The sequence below is a fragment of the Diabrotica undecimpunctata genome, chromosome 8, assembly GCF_040954645.1.
Source record: "Diabrotica undecimpunctata isolate CICGRU chromosome 8, icDiaUnde3, whole genome shotgun sequence".
NCBI classification, from domain to species: domain Eukaryota; kingdom Metazoa; phylum Arthropoda; class Insecta; order Coleoptera; family Chrysomelidae; genus Diabrotica; species Diabrotica undecimpunctata.
In genome coordinates, this window is record NC_092810.1 from 62,728,134 (window position 1) to 62,748,623 (window position 20,490).

Genomic DNA, 20,490 nt, shown 5'->3' on the forward strand with positions numbered 1-20,490 from the left:
AAAAAAGAACTCTTAACTGACCAATTGGGTGTAAATTTGCAAAGGAAGGAAGTCATGAAAAACTTAAATGATCGTGCTACCCCAAAATGCAAACCTAAATATTTGAGGAAGAATTAAAAGATCTGGAGAAAACGATGGAGCATAACTCATAAGCACCAAGTGAAATAAAACAATTTATGCGAAAAAAAATTATCACTATGACTCAGAATGTAAACATTAGTGTCATAAAAAATCATGGTGACTATTTTTCAGACATAAACATTTGGGAAAGGTCACAACTGGTGGCATTATTCTGCATGACAGTATATGAAGTAGTAAGAACATTAGCCTTATCTTGATACAATTACCATATGTTTGGTCCATTGAAACAGTCATTAAAGGGGCATCAGTTTAATAGATACACATAGCTATATGGCATGGTCCCATAAAGAGCAAAAATATTTATCAGCCTGGTATTTAAAGATTGGTTAAAATATGCTGCTTAATTTGAATGGATATTTCTTTTAAATCTGAAAAGCTTACTTGCTTGCATTGAACATCAATATGTAATATTCAATACACCTAGAAATATGTCCCAATAGAGATAAAAGATAGATTGGATTTTACGTCCCAATAGAAGTTTTGTAACTTTTTAAATTATTAAATAAAAAATGCTTACCAGTTCTGGAAGATTATCATCTGGCCACTCAAAAGTAGTAAAGCTTGGCAGCACTACAATGCTGTAATTATCTTTGTACTCGAATTTCTGTTTGCTCGATTCTGGATCAAATCCTCCTTCAACGCCAATTGCTAATCGGGTGATTTTCTTTTCTGGACCATCTCCCTGTGGTGGTGACTGAATCTTTAAAATGATAATAGATTTTTTATATCTTATTTACACTAGATGGGATAATTTTCTTCTGGTAAACAAAAGAAAAAATTCATTTATTTGTATGAATTTCATAATTCACATGCAAACGATGACAATAACCGTGGTAAATTATTTTTCAAAAGTAAAATACAATTTCCTTGGGATCTCTGACTGAATGTTACTTTAACAGTTTTAGCTCTTTCAATGTAGCTTAACAACACATGATGGGAGGAAGTCTAACAGATAGGAGCATAATGTTAGTTGGGACTATTAAATTATGTTCAAACACCTCAACCAACTGTGGATATATAGTACAGACGTGAAAAAGTAGCCCAAAAATTGGAGTAATGATAAAGGGGTGCTAGACAAAATAAAGACTAAAGGAAGTAAAAATTATTTTAATTGATAATTTGTATAATATCTACATTATTCAAAAACATAAACAAGCTTTTCAATACATACAACATACATACATACATGTACAGGGTGTCCCCTAATTAATTGGAAATATGCTAATGGGTGATAGCTGACATCAAAATAAAGCGTTTGAGCTCAAATTGCTTAGGAAAAATATTGCTAGTTTTTGTTCTACATGGTGATTCATTAATATTTCTTTATATTATTTTTGGGGATATATTGAAAACTATTCAACCGATTTAAGTGAAATTTGGTATCTTGCTATTATTTAGTATGCTTAATATGAAAATGATATTAGTTTTACATTGGTTCATTAATATGGACATAATTTTTTTGTCCGCCCTGTATAAACATTCTAGGAAAAAAACATGAAATAACATTCAGTTCTACACAAAAAAGGTATTCTTGTTTCAAATCAGAAAAATACACCGTTTTCGAAATAAACGTATTTTATTAATCATAGGCGTGTCTGTATTTAATTTTTACAAAACAAGCAGATACCTAGTTATGCTGTTAACTTAATGGCAAAGTCAAGGCGTAAGTACGAATTTGTTTACTATTTGTTGTCAAAGTAAAAGTGCAGTGCGAGTCTACTAGGTATTATAAAAAAAAGAATATGTATAAGTTATACTTCTATTATAATATGATCTCAATGAAATAAATATATTTTAAACAGTTTATTTGTGTTTTATTTAAATATTAATCTAATTTTAATACTTACAAGTTTCCTAAAAATTTTCTTAAATAATACCGAAAAAAAAAGTAAGCAAGACAATAACATGACGTTCCTAAGCGGTCAAGCATCCAAAGCTTGACCCCGGTCGACGGTCGACACTGCTTGGCTCCTGTTTTCGAGTGACAACTGGTGTAAGCCAGTGTGCTATGGCCGTAAAATTGATACTAAAATGAATTATTTTGACAGATTATATCTACAAATAATATTAAGAATGCCTTTTAATCGTCTTTTTATCATATTATAATATCTATTATTCCATTTCCGACGAAGACAAATTCAAACACACAAAAATTATAGAATATATTTTTTTTCACACTTTATTGCACTGATACATACGTAACTTCAAAGATTTAGCAACTATAGTCGATTCGCTATTCCCAGTCTGAACTGTCTCGTGAATTTAGTAATTATTTTTTTGCGAAGTTAGTTACTTTTTGACAGACTAAAAGTGGCTGGAAATTACTATACAATCAAGCACACGTGTTCATATCCAATATTAATGTAAATAAACGTAAATAAAATAGAACTTAATAGCGGCTTCCCACGATCGGCGATTCTACAGATCATCGCGCACAGCCGATGAGCACGGACGGCAACGCACCGCAGACAGAGCTCTTCCTACGGTCCGTGACAGTCTGTGTAGGTCCGTGACAGTACTGTTTGATTTAACTTTATTTCAAAAAATTTAACTCTTTTTTTTAAGTCTTTAATCGAAATAGTACTATTCTTTAATTGATTTTTTATTCGGTTCCATGCATCGTATATATTATCGTTCCGGTTCTTATGCTCTGGCGCCGTTTAATTCCATAAGCTTGGTTCATTTTGATACAAATTTAAAAAATCAAAAATAACTTCGTTTGTCCATTCCATTTTTTAGCAAAAAAATTATAAAAAAAACTTGCAAAACAACTTTGACAACTACTTGTGTCAGCGAATGAACAACTTCTGACTTGCACTTGTCTGTTCAAACACGGACGCGCTCGGCGTGTCGCACGGGCATGTACCGCACCTTTGATGTTACCGACTCTCGATGGATAGGATGCACGACGCACCAGCACAGACGACGACAGACGTGTCTGTGCTACCACGGACGACATTTCCCACGGTGCGTCGGTGAGAGCTGGTCCGCGCTTTTCCGCAATATCGCCGATCGTGGGAAGACGCTTTAAGGAATTACCGACAATCAATGTTTATTTATTTACACCATCTGATGTAGCATAACAAATAATAAAATTATAAGCGTCATTAATACAAATACTTACTGGAATATGTTAAATAATTATAACAACTGAAATATATTTTTTAAATATATACGACCCAAAATTTTATGGGTTTAATATACACTACCACTATTTATAATAATTCTCCTTTTTTCAATGAAAGAATTTTGTAATAAAAGTTTATTTAAGCTGTTAATACTGTGAGATAGGAACTTTTGTGTTGTAGGTTTCCAGCTATGAATTTGTCAAAGTATGCCCGAGCTAAGCGAATGGACTTTAACTTTATACTGCTGTTGAGCGCGTAGGTACTTCATACTGTCATTTTTTTTTTAAATTCATTCTCAACATTTTTCCCAATTGCATCTAAAGAAGTATAACTTCAAAAACATGAATTAACGTTCAATTCTACACAAAAAAGATACCTAGTCTTCTTTCACATAAAAAAAGTACACCGTTTTCGAAGTAAACGTATTTTGTTTATGATGCCTCTATTAAATTTTTTGCAAAACAAGTATGCTTTGAACTTAATGACAACGTTAAGACGTAACTACGAATTTATTTATTATTAGTTGTCAAAGTGCAGTGCGAGTCATTATTTGTCAAAGTGCTATTAAGTTTTTTATAAACCACTTAAGATAAAGGTGAAGAGTGTTTGGCGGTCAGACTAGTTGGACGTGTGTAATGTCGCTCCGAAATTAAATTCCAATTTTGGGTGGTTTCCAGTGTAATCTGCATGCAAATTAGTGTAAAGTGTATTTAAAAAGGACCTTTATGTAAGTAAATAATCAGTTATCTGATTTTGAACTGTATTAAATTAATAGTTAGTTTTAATTGCCCTACGGATAAAAGTGAAACTTCTGAGTGGTCGAAACGAGTTGAGATCCGTAACCGTTACTTATAATATTTATATTTATAAATACTTTAATTATTTGAATAAGAAGAAAGATGGCGGATGGTAAGGTTGATGAAGATGGTAAAAGAAAAAGCAAAGAGGAGATAGACATATTTAGCAGGAGCAGAAAAGTGAGCCGAACGCCAGACAGGTCGAAACCAATAACGAATGAAACCAGCAGTCAGAACGAAATGATGGAACTAATGAGAGAAATAGCAAGCGATAATAAAAAGAAAAACAGGGATCTGGAAGAGATAAAAAATACAATGGGTAATATGATTGAGGAACTAAAAGAAATTAGGAAGGAAAATAGTAAATACAAATTGCAAATGAAAGAAATAATAAGAGAAAATGAAAATCTAAAGAAAGAAATGACAACGATGAAACAAAAAATAGATAAAATAGAAATAGCCTTGGAAGCATGTCAGAAAGAAAAGAAGAAAAATAACCTAATAATGAGAGGCTTACCAATAGACACAATAGAAGTAGAGCAACTGGAGAACTTCATAGAAACAAAAATGGGAGTAAAATCAGAAATAAATAGGGTACAAAAGATAAATGAAACAATGTGTGTTATCGAATGTAAAACATTCGAAGATAAAATGAAAATACTGAAAGCCAAGGGTAAACTAATAAACTATAAGCAACATAGAGTATATATAGAATGTGACCTAACATTAAAAGAGATAGAGATACAAAAAAATCTTAGGAAGATAGCAGCAGATGAAAAGACTAATGGGAAAAGGACAAAAATTGGATATGGTTTCATAGTTATTGAAGGCATTAAGTGGAAATGGAATCAAAAAACAAGCCGGATAGAAAAAATAACATACAATACAGAACCAACTGGTTCAAAAAACTAGCTGAAGAAAACACAATGACGGACCGAGAAACAAAACAGGCACAGAACAGGGACATGAGCAGATCTAAAGATAATAACACAAACGGAAGTAAAAACAAATTGAAGTACAACTTAAACACAGAAAAGAACAAAACAATTTGGAAAATGGCATCATGGAATGTGAGGGGTATAAATGGGAAGGAAATAGAACTGGGGGAAGAAATTAGAGATAAGAACATTGAAATAGTAGTTATAACAGAGACAAAGAAAAAGGGAAAAGGATCAATAATATTAGAAAACGGAATGTTACTAATATACAGTGAAGTGGAAGAAACGAAGAGAGCTCAGGCAGGAGTAGCGTGCATGATAAAGAAGGAGAGTATCAACAAAATAAAAAATTGGATATATTACAACGAACGTATACTAAGAGTAGACATAGATATGGATACAGAGGAAACCAATACAAACCTAATCATATGTTATGGATCAGATGAAGACGCAACAAAAAACGAAAAGAATGAATTCTGGGACAAATGATTGTACAGAGAAAATTGTGATCACAGGAGACATGAACAGTAGAGTGGGGAAAGAAACAGAAAAATGGAACAATGTCATCGGACCTTATGGGGAGGACAAACTAAACAAAAATGGAAAATTACTACTCGAATTCTGTCTAGACAATAACCTGGTGATTATGAACACACACTTCCAACATAAAAGGATACACAAGATCACAAGAGAAGTCAAATCAAGAGACGAACAATCAATTATAGACTATACTATAGTGCAAAAAACAGAGAAGAACTGGATAAGAGAAGTAAGGGTAAAAAGGAGTTATGAAATTGGTAGTGACCACTATCTACTAGAAACCACATTCAAAAGCAAAAGAACAGAAATAAAAAGAAATGAGAACATAAACAGAAAACACAAAGAAATAATAAAAATTTATAAACGAAGGGAAGAAACAAAGAGAATAAGATACTCAGAAGGACTAGAGAAAGAGATGGACAATGAACATGAAATAACAGAAACAATAGAAGAAGAATGGGGAAAATTTAAAAATGCGATGATAAAAACAGCTAAATCAATATGTGGAACCACAAGAAATAACAACAGAGGGAAACGAACATTTTGGTGGAACGATGAAGTGAAAAGAGAAATAAAAGAAAAGAAGAAATTATGGAAAGAATACATCCAAGACAAAACACAACAAAAATATAAAAATTATAAGAGACAAAGAACAAAAGTTAAAGAGATAGTTAAGAAAGAGAAAAAGAAAAGTTGGGAAAAATTCGGGGAAAAAATGGAAGAAAACAGCACAGAAAACGTAAAATTATTTTACAGAACACTGAAAAACCTAAGAAGCAACAAAGAAACGAAACTGAAACAAATAATGAACAAGGAAGGAACAATAATAAACGACGATAAGACAATAATGGAAAGATGGAGGGAACATTTTCAGCTGATACTGAATGGAAATCAAGCGAATACAATGGAGAAGGAAAGCCACAACAGGAGAGTATCCATGAGAAACACGGAAAATCCAGAAACTATAGAAAAAGAAGAACTGGAAGAAGCAATAAGAAAGATAAAGATTGGAAAAGCACCAGGAAGCGATGAAGTAGCACCAGAAAAAATGAAATATATAGGAGTAAAAGCAAAATAAAAATTGTTATACATATATAACCTAATATGGAAGAGAAAAGTAATACTCAGAGAATGGACAAATGCAGTAATTATACCTATATACGAGAAAGGAAACACAAGAGACTGTAGGAACTATAGAGGTATATCACTACTATGTGTAGCAGCAAAAGTATACGAATCCGTAATAGAAAGGAAAATTAGAAAAAAAATAGAACATAAATTAGAGGATGTACAAAGTGGATTCAGGAAAGGACACAACACACAAGACCATATATTCACCATGCAACAATTAATAAAAAAAGCCTTAAAGAAAAATAAAGAAATATAACTGAGCTTTATAGACATGGAAAAAGCATTCGACTCAGTCAAAAAAAAAGATATATGGGAAAGCCTAAAGAAGAAACAAGTAAGTGAAGAACTGATAGAAGCAACAGAGAGTATATACATGAAAACAACAAATACAGTAAGAATGTTAAATATACAGTCAGAACCATTTGAAACAACCCAAGGAGTTAGACAAGGGGGAAGTCTCAGCCCAGTACTATTCATAAATGTAATAGATGAGATAGTGAAAGAATGTAAGAAAACATTCAAGAAATACTGCATCGGTTGGAACAGAATGCAAATGATAAATGCTGAGATGTGTATATTTGCAGACGACATAGTATTAATTGCGGAAACTGCAGAAAAACTGAAATACAACTTAGAGAAATGGAACCTAGAAGCAAGCAAATACAACTTAAACTTAAACAAAGAGAAGACTCAAATAATGAAAATATCAAGGAAACAAGGGACGGAAGATCAAATAGAAGTAATGATAGACCAACAAAAAATAATACAGACAAATTCATACAAATACTTAGGAACAGTAATCAACAACAAAGGAGACATCGAGGATGATCTTAACAACAGAATGGAAAACACAGGAAAACTATTCCAAGCACTAAATAGAGGATTCCTTAATAACAAAGAAATATCAACAAAGACCAAGATGACAATATACAAAACAATATATAGACCTACAGTGACATATGGAGCAGAAAATTGGATATTAAAGAAAAGACATCAGAGCAGAATTCAGGCAGCAGAGATGAAATACCTCAGAAGAACGATAGGAGTAAAAAGAACTGATAGAATCAGAAATGAAGAAATAAGAGAAAGACTCAAAATCAAACCGATACTCGAGTCAATCAAAGAGAAAAAATTAGCATGGTTCGGACATCTAACCCGGATGGACAATAATAGACAAGTAAAAAGAGTGTGGGACGCCAAACCAATAGGGGAGAACAGAAGAGGAAGACCCATTAAAGAATGGAACAGTGACATCTCGCAGATACTGCAGAGTAAGGGTAAGACTTGGCAGGAAGCAACACAGATGGCATCCAATAGGAAGGAATGGAGAAAGTTCGTTAAGAGCTAGGACACCTCAGAAGACTGTCAAATATTGTAATTTAATGAATTGTATTTTAAACGGCCCAACACCGAAAGGTACAAATGGGTCTACTGATTAAGTAAAGTAAAGTTAAGATAAAAGTACTATCCGTTGCAAGACAATTCGGATGGAATTACCCAGATTATTTTGTGCTTGATATCGGCCCAGTCTCTCCTAATCTAGGGAATTCCATCCGAATTATCTTGCAATATATAATATAACAAGCGAGTCTTCTACAGCTGGCGCCGCTTCTCGCATCCTAATTTCCAGCGTTTTCTGTCGAAGCAATCTTCAGTTGTTAAATCTCTGGCGGTCATTGCATCGTCGACATCGTCTCTCCAGGATCGTCTTGGTCTACCTCGTTTTCTTCTAGTTGGCAGAGTCCATTCTTCTATTTTTTTTGGCCATCTATTTGCAGGCATTCTCTGAAGGTGTCCATGCCAGTTAAGCCTTTGGCTTCGATTGTGTCTATTATGTCTAGATCGATTTCCATTTCTCTCCGAATATCTTCGTTTCTCACCCTATCAAGTCTAGTGAGCTGGCAACATCGTCTCCAGTAGTTCATTTCCATGGCCTTAATTTTTGATTTGTTTCTTTGGTTTATTTCCCAGAGTTCGGCGCTGTACAGCCCAATACTTTCTATTATTGTTTTATAGATTCTTCTTTTATTTTCTTTTGTTATTTTTTTATTCCATAATAGTCCGTGTAGCTGTCTGGTGGCTGATCTTGCTTGGCCAATCCTGGAGTGTATTTCTTCGCTACTTCCTGCTTTTGATGTTATTTGGACCCCCAAGTATTTGAAATTGTCTGTTGGTTTTATAGTTCCCATTTCGATTTGTAGGCTTTCTGGTTTTTCTCCTACAACTAAGTACTCAGTTTTTTGTATATTAATTGTGTTTAACTGGCGCTATAGCCATACCTATGCGACAGACAATCCTCATCAATTTCAAGAACATCATTTCAACATGAGTTTTCCATAAATATCTGGTGTGGCATATTTGGGGATTGTATTGTAGAACCATTCGAATTACCAACTAGGCTTGACTAAGTAACGTATCTAAATTTATTGAGAGAAGATTTGCCAACTCTTTTAGAAGACATACCTCTAAATTTGAGACGTAACTCTTGGTATATGCATGATGGACCACCACATTATAGCCTAGAAGTTATTATTAAGAAATTATCTAGATGAAATTTATCCTCAAAGGTGGATTGATAGAGGTAGTGTACACCCATGGCCAGCACACAGTCCCGAACTAAATATCCTAGACTTTCACTTGTGGCGCTACATAAAGTCACTTGTTTATATAAAAAAAATAAAATAACCGTTAAGAGTTATGGCAAAATATTGTAGAGGAAGTTAAGTAATTAGGGCCCAAAGAAACTCATTATTTAAAATAAGACAAAACTTACACAAAAGATTTAGATTATGTAGTTTATCTAATGATGAAAATTTTGAACACTTATTGTAATTTTTTTCGTTTCGTTTTGAATTATTCACTTTGTCAATTGTTTTATATTCACTTGATTGTTTAATTTAATTTAATTTCTGTTTTTTTTTTTAATTTGTTACTGTGTAAACAGTTCAATAAATATAATTGTTTCAATGATATGCATTTTGTTTGCAAAAATTATCTACTACTAATACATTTAATATTCACTGGTATTTAAGACCTTTTGAAAAATGTTTGAATTTACATGAGATTTTGTAAATTTTTTTCATTTTATGCCCGTCACTAAAAAATACGTTTATTTCGAAAACGGTGTACTTTTTTAATTTGAAACAAGAATACCTTTTTTGTGTAGTATTGAATGTTATTTCATGTTTTTTTTCCTAGAATTTTTATACAGGGCGGACAAAAAAATTATGCCCACATTAATGAACCAATGTTATAGTAGGTGGCGCCACCTAGTGTCAATGGTAAAACTAATATCATTTTCATATTAAGCATACTAAATAATAGCAAGATACCAAATTTCAATTAAATCGGTTGAATATTTTTCAATATAACACTAAAAATAATATAAAAAAATATTAATGAATCGCCCTGTAGAATGAAAACTAGCAACATTTTGCCTAAGCAATTTGAGCTCACACGCTTTATTTTGATGTCAGCTATCATCCATTAGCTATGTCCAATTAATTATGGGACACCCTGTATACATACATACATTATAGTGTTGAATTGTTTAAATAGTTGAATATTGAATCCTTAATTACAGCCTTCGAATGCTTCGATGCCTAAGAATGCTTCGATGTTACGTGTTCTCTACTCTTCTTTATGGCTTGGAAGCGTGGACACTAAAACAAGTCCATCTGAATAAGTTGGCCGCCTTTGAATTTTGGTGTTACAGAAGAATCCTACGAATATCATGGATTCAAAGAATGTCAAACGTGGAAGTAACTAGAAGGATAGGAAATGAGGCGGAAATAATATTAACTATCAAAAGACGAAAACTTGAGTACTTAGGACATGTGATGAGAGGGCAAAAATACGCATTATTACAACTTATTATGCAAGACAAAATACGAGGAAAGCGAAATGTTGGAAGACGAAGAATAACCTGGGTTAAGAACTTAAGAGAACGGTTTGAATGCAGTAGTGCAGAACTTTTTAGAGCGGCAGTCAACAGAGTCCGCATAGCCATGATGATTTCCAACCTTCGATAGAAGATGGAACTTAAAGAAGAATTACGGCCTAAATTTGAAATTTGTTAGATGATACATAATTCTGTTGCCAAAACGTTAAGAAAGCAATTCTTTGGAGTTTTGAAATGTACGGCCTATCATGTCATATCGTTGAAATTTATATACGCTTGCATTTGTAAATTATGTATGCTACAAAAGTTATTAAAATCTCTCGCAAAAGGAATACAATACTCTGTACCGATATCACTTTGGAACTCCGCCTTTGACTATCTTTTCTATCAGTTTCCCTGTCGTTCCCATACCCGGGTAAAGGAGGAGTGTTGTGCAAGGGACCAATCACTCATTCCCGTCAGAAAAAATGTGACCACGAGACATAAAACGGTGGATAGGAAGAAGGTGACCAGTGGAATGACCTCCTAGATCATCTGATTTGGACCCATTAGGTTTCTTTTTATGGGGTTATTTATAAAATCTTCACAAACAGACCTTATAATATCCGTCAACTACAAGACTGAATTAGATAAGAAATACAAAACATAACACCCGCTATGCTAGAGAATGTTAAAGAGGAAAGTAATATCTTATTCAGTCACTGAATTAGTTATTTTTGGTAATGTATCAAATTAATTGCATAGCAGTAAAGTAGTTGTATAACAATATGTAATTTCATTTCAAGTAATTCATTATTACGTAATTCATTATTATTAATAATTCATTTATTACGTTTATCCCTCATTTATTACTTTGTAGGTAACTTTTTCATTTTTGCCACCCTGTACCAATTTGAAGCCACGTGTTATACATTTTTGGAATCAGGTCAGCAACGGAATCCTGTAAATTGGAAAAAAATAGGGATGCCATTTAAAAAATGGTGATGGCGTCGTTATACGAAGCTGGTTCATATTAAATTATAATTTGAAAAAATATTAAATTAAAAACAAAAATCGATCTGTTTCGGGAATTTCTAATACTGTTGTTTATTTAGTTAATAATGAATTTATGCATCACTTTATGGACGCACTGTATTTATTATAGTACGTCATATTTTCATTCTGTTATTTTCGGGAATGATCCACTTTATCAATATTTTATAATGTTTACTAATACTACTAAGAATTGGTAGGTGTAAATTTATAGTGTGGGAATGAGTATAACCTCACAGATAAGAAGTGGTTTGTAGATACATAGATAAGCGTGACTCAAAACAATGTATTTAAAACAAAACAATACATACTAAAGTAAATAAGGTATAAATTTTCTAGTTTAATGTATCAAGTAACGTTTCAAAAATTATGAAATCTATTATTAAATGGAAACCAAAATATTTCAATTGAACAAGAAAAATGAAATAAAATTATAGCTTAATTGGTGATGTTTGGGAGAAACATGATAACTCCAAAATAGCTAAAATTTTGTTAAGTCCTGCACTGCATTTCGTTTTTGTTCTATTTTCATTTGATCTAACTATGGTATGTCCATCACGTCTAGAAAACGTACCACGACTTGGTATAATATCAATAAGTCCCTTTTATTCTAATTTTCTTTGGTATATTCCTGTTAAAATGATATATCATGTACCCGAAAACAAAACTAGACAATAACGTTTTGGTTCCTATCTGATAATTGGTACTTATCATGTCTACATCAAATAATATGCACATTCTTTTGGTAAAACATTTTAGTCCATATGTGATAATTGGTACTTATCATAATTATATCAAATAATACGCAAATTATTTTGGTAATTTTATGCTATGTGCCACTTAACATCTTTGATTGAAATAAATATTATATTTAAGTAGCATTTTCTGTAAGTTTTTTTTATCTAAGTGGTAAATAACATGAATACAGTATAGCCCAAAATAAACAGTACTGAACTTCTAAATGAGCTCCTCCTCTCTCAAGACAGACTTTATACCGATATTCCAGATTTCTCGTAATGTTATGGAATAAAGGTTGTCTCAAGTCTGTGAAGAAGGCTCTAACGGCATCCTTTAACTCATTGATGGTTTGTGGTGCCCGTTTAAAAACGGCAGTTTTAGCCATGCCCCAAATGTATGCATCTGGAGATGTTAAGTTTGGAGAATGTGCAGTATAGGGGAAGTCAGTAAATCGTGAAATGAATTTGTTTGGAAAATGTCCCTGTAGAAATTGACGAACTGCGAAAGCAGTATGGCAAGTTGCCTCATCCTACTGGAGAAATTGGTCTCGAAATGCCAAATTACTTGCACAACAAAATTGACATAGATCGGGAAAAAGCGTGTTAAAATTTGTATGTACCTTTGTTGATTAAGTGTGACTTGCCTACCATTTTCTTCTATACAGTCTGGACCAATGACTCCGTGTCCCGAAATTGCACACCAGACACTCACTTTTGCGCTATGTAAAGGAACTTCTTGAGCTTCATCTGCTCTGGCAAAGCCCAGAAATCGAGTTGTGCTGGGTGAAAATGCACCCAGCTCCTTCAGGATTCTTTGCAAGGAAGTTCTTTTTAAGCCAAGATGCAACGCTGTGCTTGTCTGGCTGGCTTTCGGATTTTCCAAGATTCACTCAAAAACATGTTCATGGTTATCATTGTTTCTGTCCTGGAACGCACTGAGTTTCCGTTTCGTTGGCACAATACATTACCCGTATTTCTAAACTTTTCAACAACCTTCAAAGTTACATTACTTGGAGAACGTTTATTAAACCATTGTGTGAATTGATCACACACGTATTGCAGACTTGCGCTATTACGTCGGCCGATTCCGTATGAGCGTAAATAACGCTCCATAAGAAACACTTTCTCCTCTGTACTTAACACCATTTTTAATAATTAGGCCTTAATAATTAATTGCTTAAGGATTACTTGACAGGTCTATACTAGTTAATTTGAATATGACAGCGCGCACAAAGAGACATCTATGTTTCAGTTTCAGTACTGTTTATTTTGGGCAGTACTGTATATCAAACTTTTCTTTTCGTTGTTTTGTACTTATCATAATTATTCATGAGCATTTGGTCGTATTCACAAACGTGTCGATTGCATTGTGTTAGTGTTAAGGTCTATCGATGGCTATTTAGTTACACTTAGTCAGTAAGTCAGTATTAAAGTCAGTTAGTCTAAATATTTCGAAGGCAAATGACGCAGTAAATGCGATCGATTAATTTGGTAAAAATGGCTTATAATACAAGTTCTCGTGTTACAAAAATAATTGAGATGTGTTTATTAGAAAATGAACAGTTGTCTTTTAATAATGTAAGTATTTTAATGTTTAATTTTATGTGGTAAATAATTGCTCAATTTTTGTTTACAATAATATATAAGAATGTATAAGAATATTTATATTAGTATTTAATGTATGATTTATAATAAATTTCATTTTTTTAGGTAAGCACAGATGTTACTAGCAAAATTTTGGATGACTCGTTTCTCACTAGTGTAGAACTGACTGATGTTGAATCAGCTTCATATCCAGGCCCCTCTGGAAGTAAGAAAACAATTTGCACGTTTTAAAACCAGCACTATCTTCATCAGTAAATCTTGAAGAAAATACTCATCTTCTGAATGTATTAGCTTCTAAAGTAATTTGTGGTGATGATTTTAGTTCTGGATCTAGCGATTTGTGGGAACCATCAGATTCTGAACATGAACATGGAAAAGCGGATTCCGAAGACCCTTAAAACAAGTTAGATGATCACTTTCCTTTGTCGCAAATAACTGCAAAAAAAGAAAAAAGTGCCAGGGTCCAATGCAACAGAAATTAATAAAAGGTCGTTCTGATAAAAAAAAGGGTGAGGAGTACATTACTGCTAAAGGTAAGAGCATTTCAGTTAAAATTTTGATACCTGTGTCCACAAACTGTCAAGCCAAATGTCATGAAAAGACTGCCTCTGTTGATCTAACGCAAATTTTTAGAGACTACAGAAACTTGGCAACTAGGGATATACAGAAACGTTATTTGGCTAGTTTAATAACAGTAAAACCTAAAGAAAGAACATGGCGTGGTAACTCAGTCAAAAATAGGCAATTTACAGTTCTTTATAAGTTGGAGAATATGGATGGTAACATCTGGAAATGTTGCTTTTTGAAAGTATTTGGCGAAACCAGAGGTTTCTTAGATGACTTTGTTAAAAAAAAGAAAGCATCTCCTACTTCTATCATACTTAAGTCTGATTTAAGAGGCATGCAGCCTTCAGGTAACAAGCGATCAGAAGCAGATATCTCATTTGCTCGAAATTTTATTAATACATTTCCAAAATATAAAAGCCACTACAGTAAAAGTCACACTTCAAAGCAGTATTTAGGGCAAGAATTAAATTTACAAATCTTATATACACTGTATAAAGAAAAATTCAATGACAGAAAATCTAATGCAACTGACACCCCCTTGAGTTTAAGTGTTTTTCGAAACTTATTTAAAAATCTTAATTTAAAGTTTAAGAAGCCATCTAATGACACTTCAAAACCTGTGATTCATTATTTCTGAAAATAAAAAGCTGTGCCTCTGAAGAAAAAAAAACAAAGATTAGAAAATGAACGCCAACAACACCAGGATAAGGCTTCCTTTCGTTATACAACAAAACAAAGCGACAAAGAAGAAAGTATGCGAAGCTTGTGCAAGCTTGTAGTAGTTGCATTTGATTTGCAGAAGTGTTTGGCTACACCTAATTTGACATCTAGTGATACTTTCTATAAAAGAAAATTACAGACTTTCCGCAATATCACCACAAAACGTACATCTTGTTATGTGTGGCATGAAGGTGTAGCTTAACGAGGAGCTGATAAGATCACATCTTGCTTATTTCAGTTTATTAAAGACTTGCCAGAACAGGTAGAAAAACTAGTCCTCTATTCTATATATATACGTGCCTAGGTCAAAACAGAAATAATATATTACAGATTATGTTTTTAAAAGCACTTGAAGAAAAGGAAACTCTAAAAGAAATTCATCATAAGTTCCTAATTCCTGGTCATACTCATTTAGAATGTGATACAGACCATGCTACCATAGAGAGATTTGTGAAAAAAAGAAACGCCACAATTTCAGTTCCACAGGACTGGGTATCAGTAATTAAAATGGCGAGCCCTCGTTTTGAAGTAAACTTTATGAAACAAACTGACTTTTTCGGATTTTCCAAACTTCTAACAACGCATTTTATAAAAAGAAATGTTGATAAAAAGAAAATTCTTTTGTTTGGAACAGCATATATTTTGGCTATGTTACAAAAAGGATAGTGATATAGGCTTCAAATACACATTAGATCCCAATGAACCGTTTCATTCAATGTCCATGCTAAGAAGAGGCAGGTCAACTTCCATGTCTAATATTCAGATACTTACAGCTTATAATGATCCTCTACCCATAGACTATTTAAAATATAATGATATTCTCTACCTACTACCCTTTATAGATCCAATCTATCATGGATTTTACCATTCGCTTAAACACACTCGAACCAGTACCACACAATATACAAGTGACAGTGATGAAAAAGTTTTAATTTGGTACAAGTAAAGCCATATATTTCCACAGCACTGTTTTCCAATAATAGTTTAAGTTCTCTCCTCTTTGACCGTTATCTCCATTAAAATACTTTTTAAATCTCTATATTTTTGATACAAATATGATATGTGCCATTATATCAAAAACAGAAATGTTAAAACATATTTCATTTGTTACATCTGCTATAGCACTCAATAAAGTATTTAATGAAATATATTTGGTTTTTTATTTTGTTGCGTTCGATTTAATAAACCTTCTAGAATGTTAAAATTGCCCTACTGAAAAACATGCATTTTGGAGTTAACACATATCTCCCAAACACCAAAGATATATATTTACCAAAGTTACAAAAATAAGAATTTGTTTTTTACTTACCTCAAACTTTTCTCTTCTTAAATGCAAAAATAGAGCATCATAAGTTTTTGCATATTTTTCAACATGATCGTGTCCTAAACCAATGAAGGTAGCCAAACTTACATATAAACCGGTAGATGATTCCTGGTGAGATTTATAAAAAATATTTTCATAAGAAAACTATTAATTAGAGAATACATTGTAAAATTTTTTTTATTGGCTAGTAATAATTTTATATTTGTGGTCAGATAGCAAAGTGTGTCAGGTGTTCAACTTACATGTTGCTAAAGTGAAATAAAAAAGGTTAATAGACTGAATCTGCAACTTAGACTAGAATATGCTGGTGTATGATCAGGCTATGATCAAGCAGTACAGCAAGAGACAAGGGCTTGCAGTTTTTTATATTATACCTAAGTATTTAGATTAGTTAGATTGGAAATAACATAATTATATGTAAGTATTGGTAATTATTACATTAATTGGAGAAGAAAATTATTATTTAAAGGTAAAATAATAATGGCAAATAATGGTAAAAATATAATTGTTCACTCCAATATGCTAATGTAGGTTGTTGATTGTTGAATACATGTAGAGGTTGTTCAATACATGTAGTCACCTACATCGATTAATTTAAACCTGCCAATCTTGAGGCTACATTCCAATCATCTACTTCTCAAATAAATCTTAGGTAAATTTAATAATTGTAAGACCTACATGACAAACTATGTTAAAATTTTTTATTAGATCGCAGAGTCAAATTTCAATTTAAAGCCTTCCTGACTTTTGTTTTTTGTAGCAATGTTTGAAGTGCTGTTGCAAAGTAAGGAAATGACATTAAAAAAGTTTATGAAAATAATAAAATTACAATGGCTAGTATTAACTGGTCTTTGTAACCTAAAATTTACAATTACTTACAGGATTGTCAAATGAATATACACACTCATCCTTATATACTTTATCGTTGGCCTTTGGAACTTTTACTTTACTTAAATGAGGTGCAAGTATTTCCATAATGTATAGGTTTTTCAATAGTAAAAAATTACCAGCTTTCACAATTCACAAATACAAATACTACAAAATTTATTTGCAGAAGTTGACTATTAATATTAGAATTTTTGACAATTGACAAAGACATATAGGTTAACCGGTAAACAACGAAGACGCGTTTAACGGCATAGTACCATAAAATTATAAAATTATGAACTCTGGTATAAGTTTGAACCAGAGATATGTAAGACAGGGGTCATATGACATACGGTGAAATAGATGGGATCGGTTCGCCATATTGGTGAGTATCTGACAGATTGTTGTTTGTGTCGAGTAGTTCTGTGCATAGAAATTTAATTTTAAAAATATTTTAAGCTTATTTTTGTACGGTTTTTACGTTTATTTAAAGTGAAACTATTAAGACATCGTGTTCTTTTATTTTATGTCCAAATAACACTAGTAATAATAAGAAAATCTCCACTGGAATATCTTTTCATAGGTTAGTATGAAATTGTAAACAGTGTACAGGGCGGTATTACTTCCGTTTTTAGTGATGCCGCGTGTAAAAAGAACATGTAATCTTTTTAATTTGGTTTATGTGGTTGTAGATTTCCTAAAGATGTTGAAAGGAGAAATGCCTGGATACAGTTCATAAATAGTGTGGGAACTGGGAACCTTCAAAATTTAGTAAATTGGACATTATAATTATAATTACACCTGGACATTACACAGTATACAACTTCAATTGTACATTTCACTTGCTTTCATTTGCAAATAAATAAGTTTGTATAGGTGTGAACAAAGAGATTTCAACTAGAAGGTTCTTGATATTTTGTTTATAGTACTAGTTAATAATTAATCACATTTTTGTTTTGCCATTCTTTAAATATGTACTATTTGCCATTTTTCTTGATGTAACAACAGCAGTTTTTTGCGTTTAAAAATATGATTTATGCTTTTTTTATAATAAAGCTACTTTATTTGTGAACAAAATGAAGTTTCAGTCAGCTTATAAAAAAATTTTGGTGCATGTTGAACTGAATAAATTTAGTGGTAACTGCTTTCCTTTAGAATATTTAAATATTTTAAAATGCAATCCCACCGATCACATTAATATCACTTTCAGAGAATATAGATTGAGTAATAGTTGTGATACTGATGTGTCAGTAGATATAATTCATGATCACAGCTATATCAATCCTTTCTCTCAATACTCTAAAAGCATAACTACATACATTGCTGGTTATGTTGTGTTTTACTTACAAAAAAGATTAGTATGTAGTGAATGTTTAAGCGCCGCAGTAGGTGTCACTCGGAACAACTTTTTATTTTCATTTATTGATAAAAAGAATAAAAAAGGATTGCAATATCCATCTGAAAGTGTAATTGATATATGCTTTATGGCTGAGACAATTTTAAAAGAAATCCCTTCTCCAACTTGTATGAGTACCAACGATTTAGTTACAAAAGTTTTACGGAGGTACATAAACAAAGACATCTTTTTAAATTTACTTAGTCATAGCATTGATCAACAATTCTCAGATAATCACAGAATACTTCTAATAAAGGCTGTAGCAAGCCGCTATATTGATATTAGGATGTTCTATATGTGCAAGAGTAAGACTGACAAATCTCTCAGTATGAGACCTCTTATTAATAAAGTGGTATTATTTAGTGGACACTTTAGTGGAATTCAAATTGTTAAAAAATAAAAATATTGTTTAAAAATTCTTGTAAACATTGTTAACATCAATATAATAAAGCTCTTTCATTTTTCTAATTTTTATTCGAGGGCTCGATATACCATCATATTGTGAGCTAGTTTTTGTACCAGCTTTATACATAAGATGAGTGTCTCAAACTTTATATGTTACGGAAAATAAACGAAAAGCCGGTGAATATCGACAATCGCCTGTTGAGTTAGTTATTGTTGACAGTTGCAACAGCTAAAAAGTAGTATTTTCAACCGTTTAAAATATCCCGCGACTTTGACACTAGCTATAATATCCCTTATCATAGGCTCGCATTACTGGAAAAGGGATCTTTATATGCAGATATAACAATTCCATAGAAACCACAATAAGTTAAAAAATGATAAAGAACACGGCATGTCTTTGATACAATTCTTTAACTACCTACCTATACACAATAACTAATTTTTATATTTTTTATATAAATTTATAAAATAATTATATATAAATATATAATTTATATTAATAGTACATGGAACTAACATATCTAAATGTATATAAACTTATGTAAGTGCACTTGCTAATTGTTGTTTTTGACGTGACAACGTCTTAAATTAGGTTGTGGCTCGGAGTCACTCATGAAAAAGTGTAACGCCCGCTCACGTCTGTTACGATGAGTCACCGAACGAGAGAGAGGCCCGCCGGACCGGCGAATGCCTTGCGTCTCTCTCCCACTCAAACATGATCGGTCCGCTGGTGCGATGCTATTTCTCCTATCATCGTCCTATCCTCAACAAAATCACTCAAATAGAAATTAGTTAAGTTTAAGTTTACATGTACAATGTTTTAGTAAACAAAATATATTTCTATAGTTAAAATTTGTGCAATTCTTATTTTCATTCAATTCCTTGTTCCTATTGTGCAATTTAATAATATTCATATCAATAAATATTCTACCGAGAAAAAGACGTTGTCACGTAAAATCTTCGCCCGTAAAACCGACTTTACAGGCAACCGATTTTTACTTGTATGTAAATGTTATAATTTTAAAACCATATCATTGACTGGTTTTGTACATTTTTTTAAACTTTATGTATGTAATAAATTTTATAATTAATATTAAAGTGTACTTGAAGAGTACTAAAAATGAAAGTAATTTTATTCCAAATAACTATTATTAATCTAACTCAATGCTTATTCCCAAACTAAACAGTAAATCGTAAATACAGTTTGAATTAATTTGAATCAGGACCTGCCTGTCGCCATATTGGAGAGTACATCCTGTCA

The 20,490-nt window shown here is 32.2% G+C and overlaps 1 protein-coding gene across 1 annotated transcript in view; it reads right to left on the reverse strand.

The window, feature by feature from the left end:
• The window catches only part of Usp5 (ubiquitin specific protease 5), a 68,218-nt gene extending 50,524 nt beyond the window's left edge, over positions 1-17,694 (reverse strand). Inside the window, exons 1-3 of the mRNA XM_072540381.1 lie at positions 17,441-17,694; positions 16,547-16,669; positions 659-841 (exon numbers count right to left, since the gene is read on the reverse strand). Coding sequence (XP_072396482.1) covers positions 659-841; positions 16,547-16,669; positions 17,441-17,536 — 402 coding nt within the window. The 5' untranslated portion in view covers positions 17,537-17,694. The remainder of the gene's footprint in view (positions 1-658; positions 842-16,546; positions 16,670-17,440) is intronic.
• Between the last annotated feature and the right edge of the window lie 2,796 nt (positions 17,695-20,490).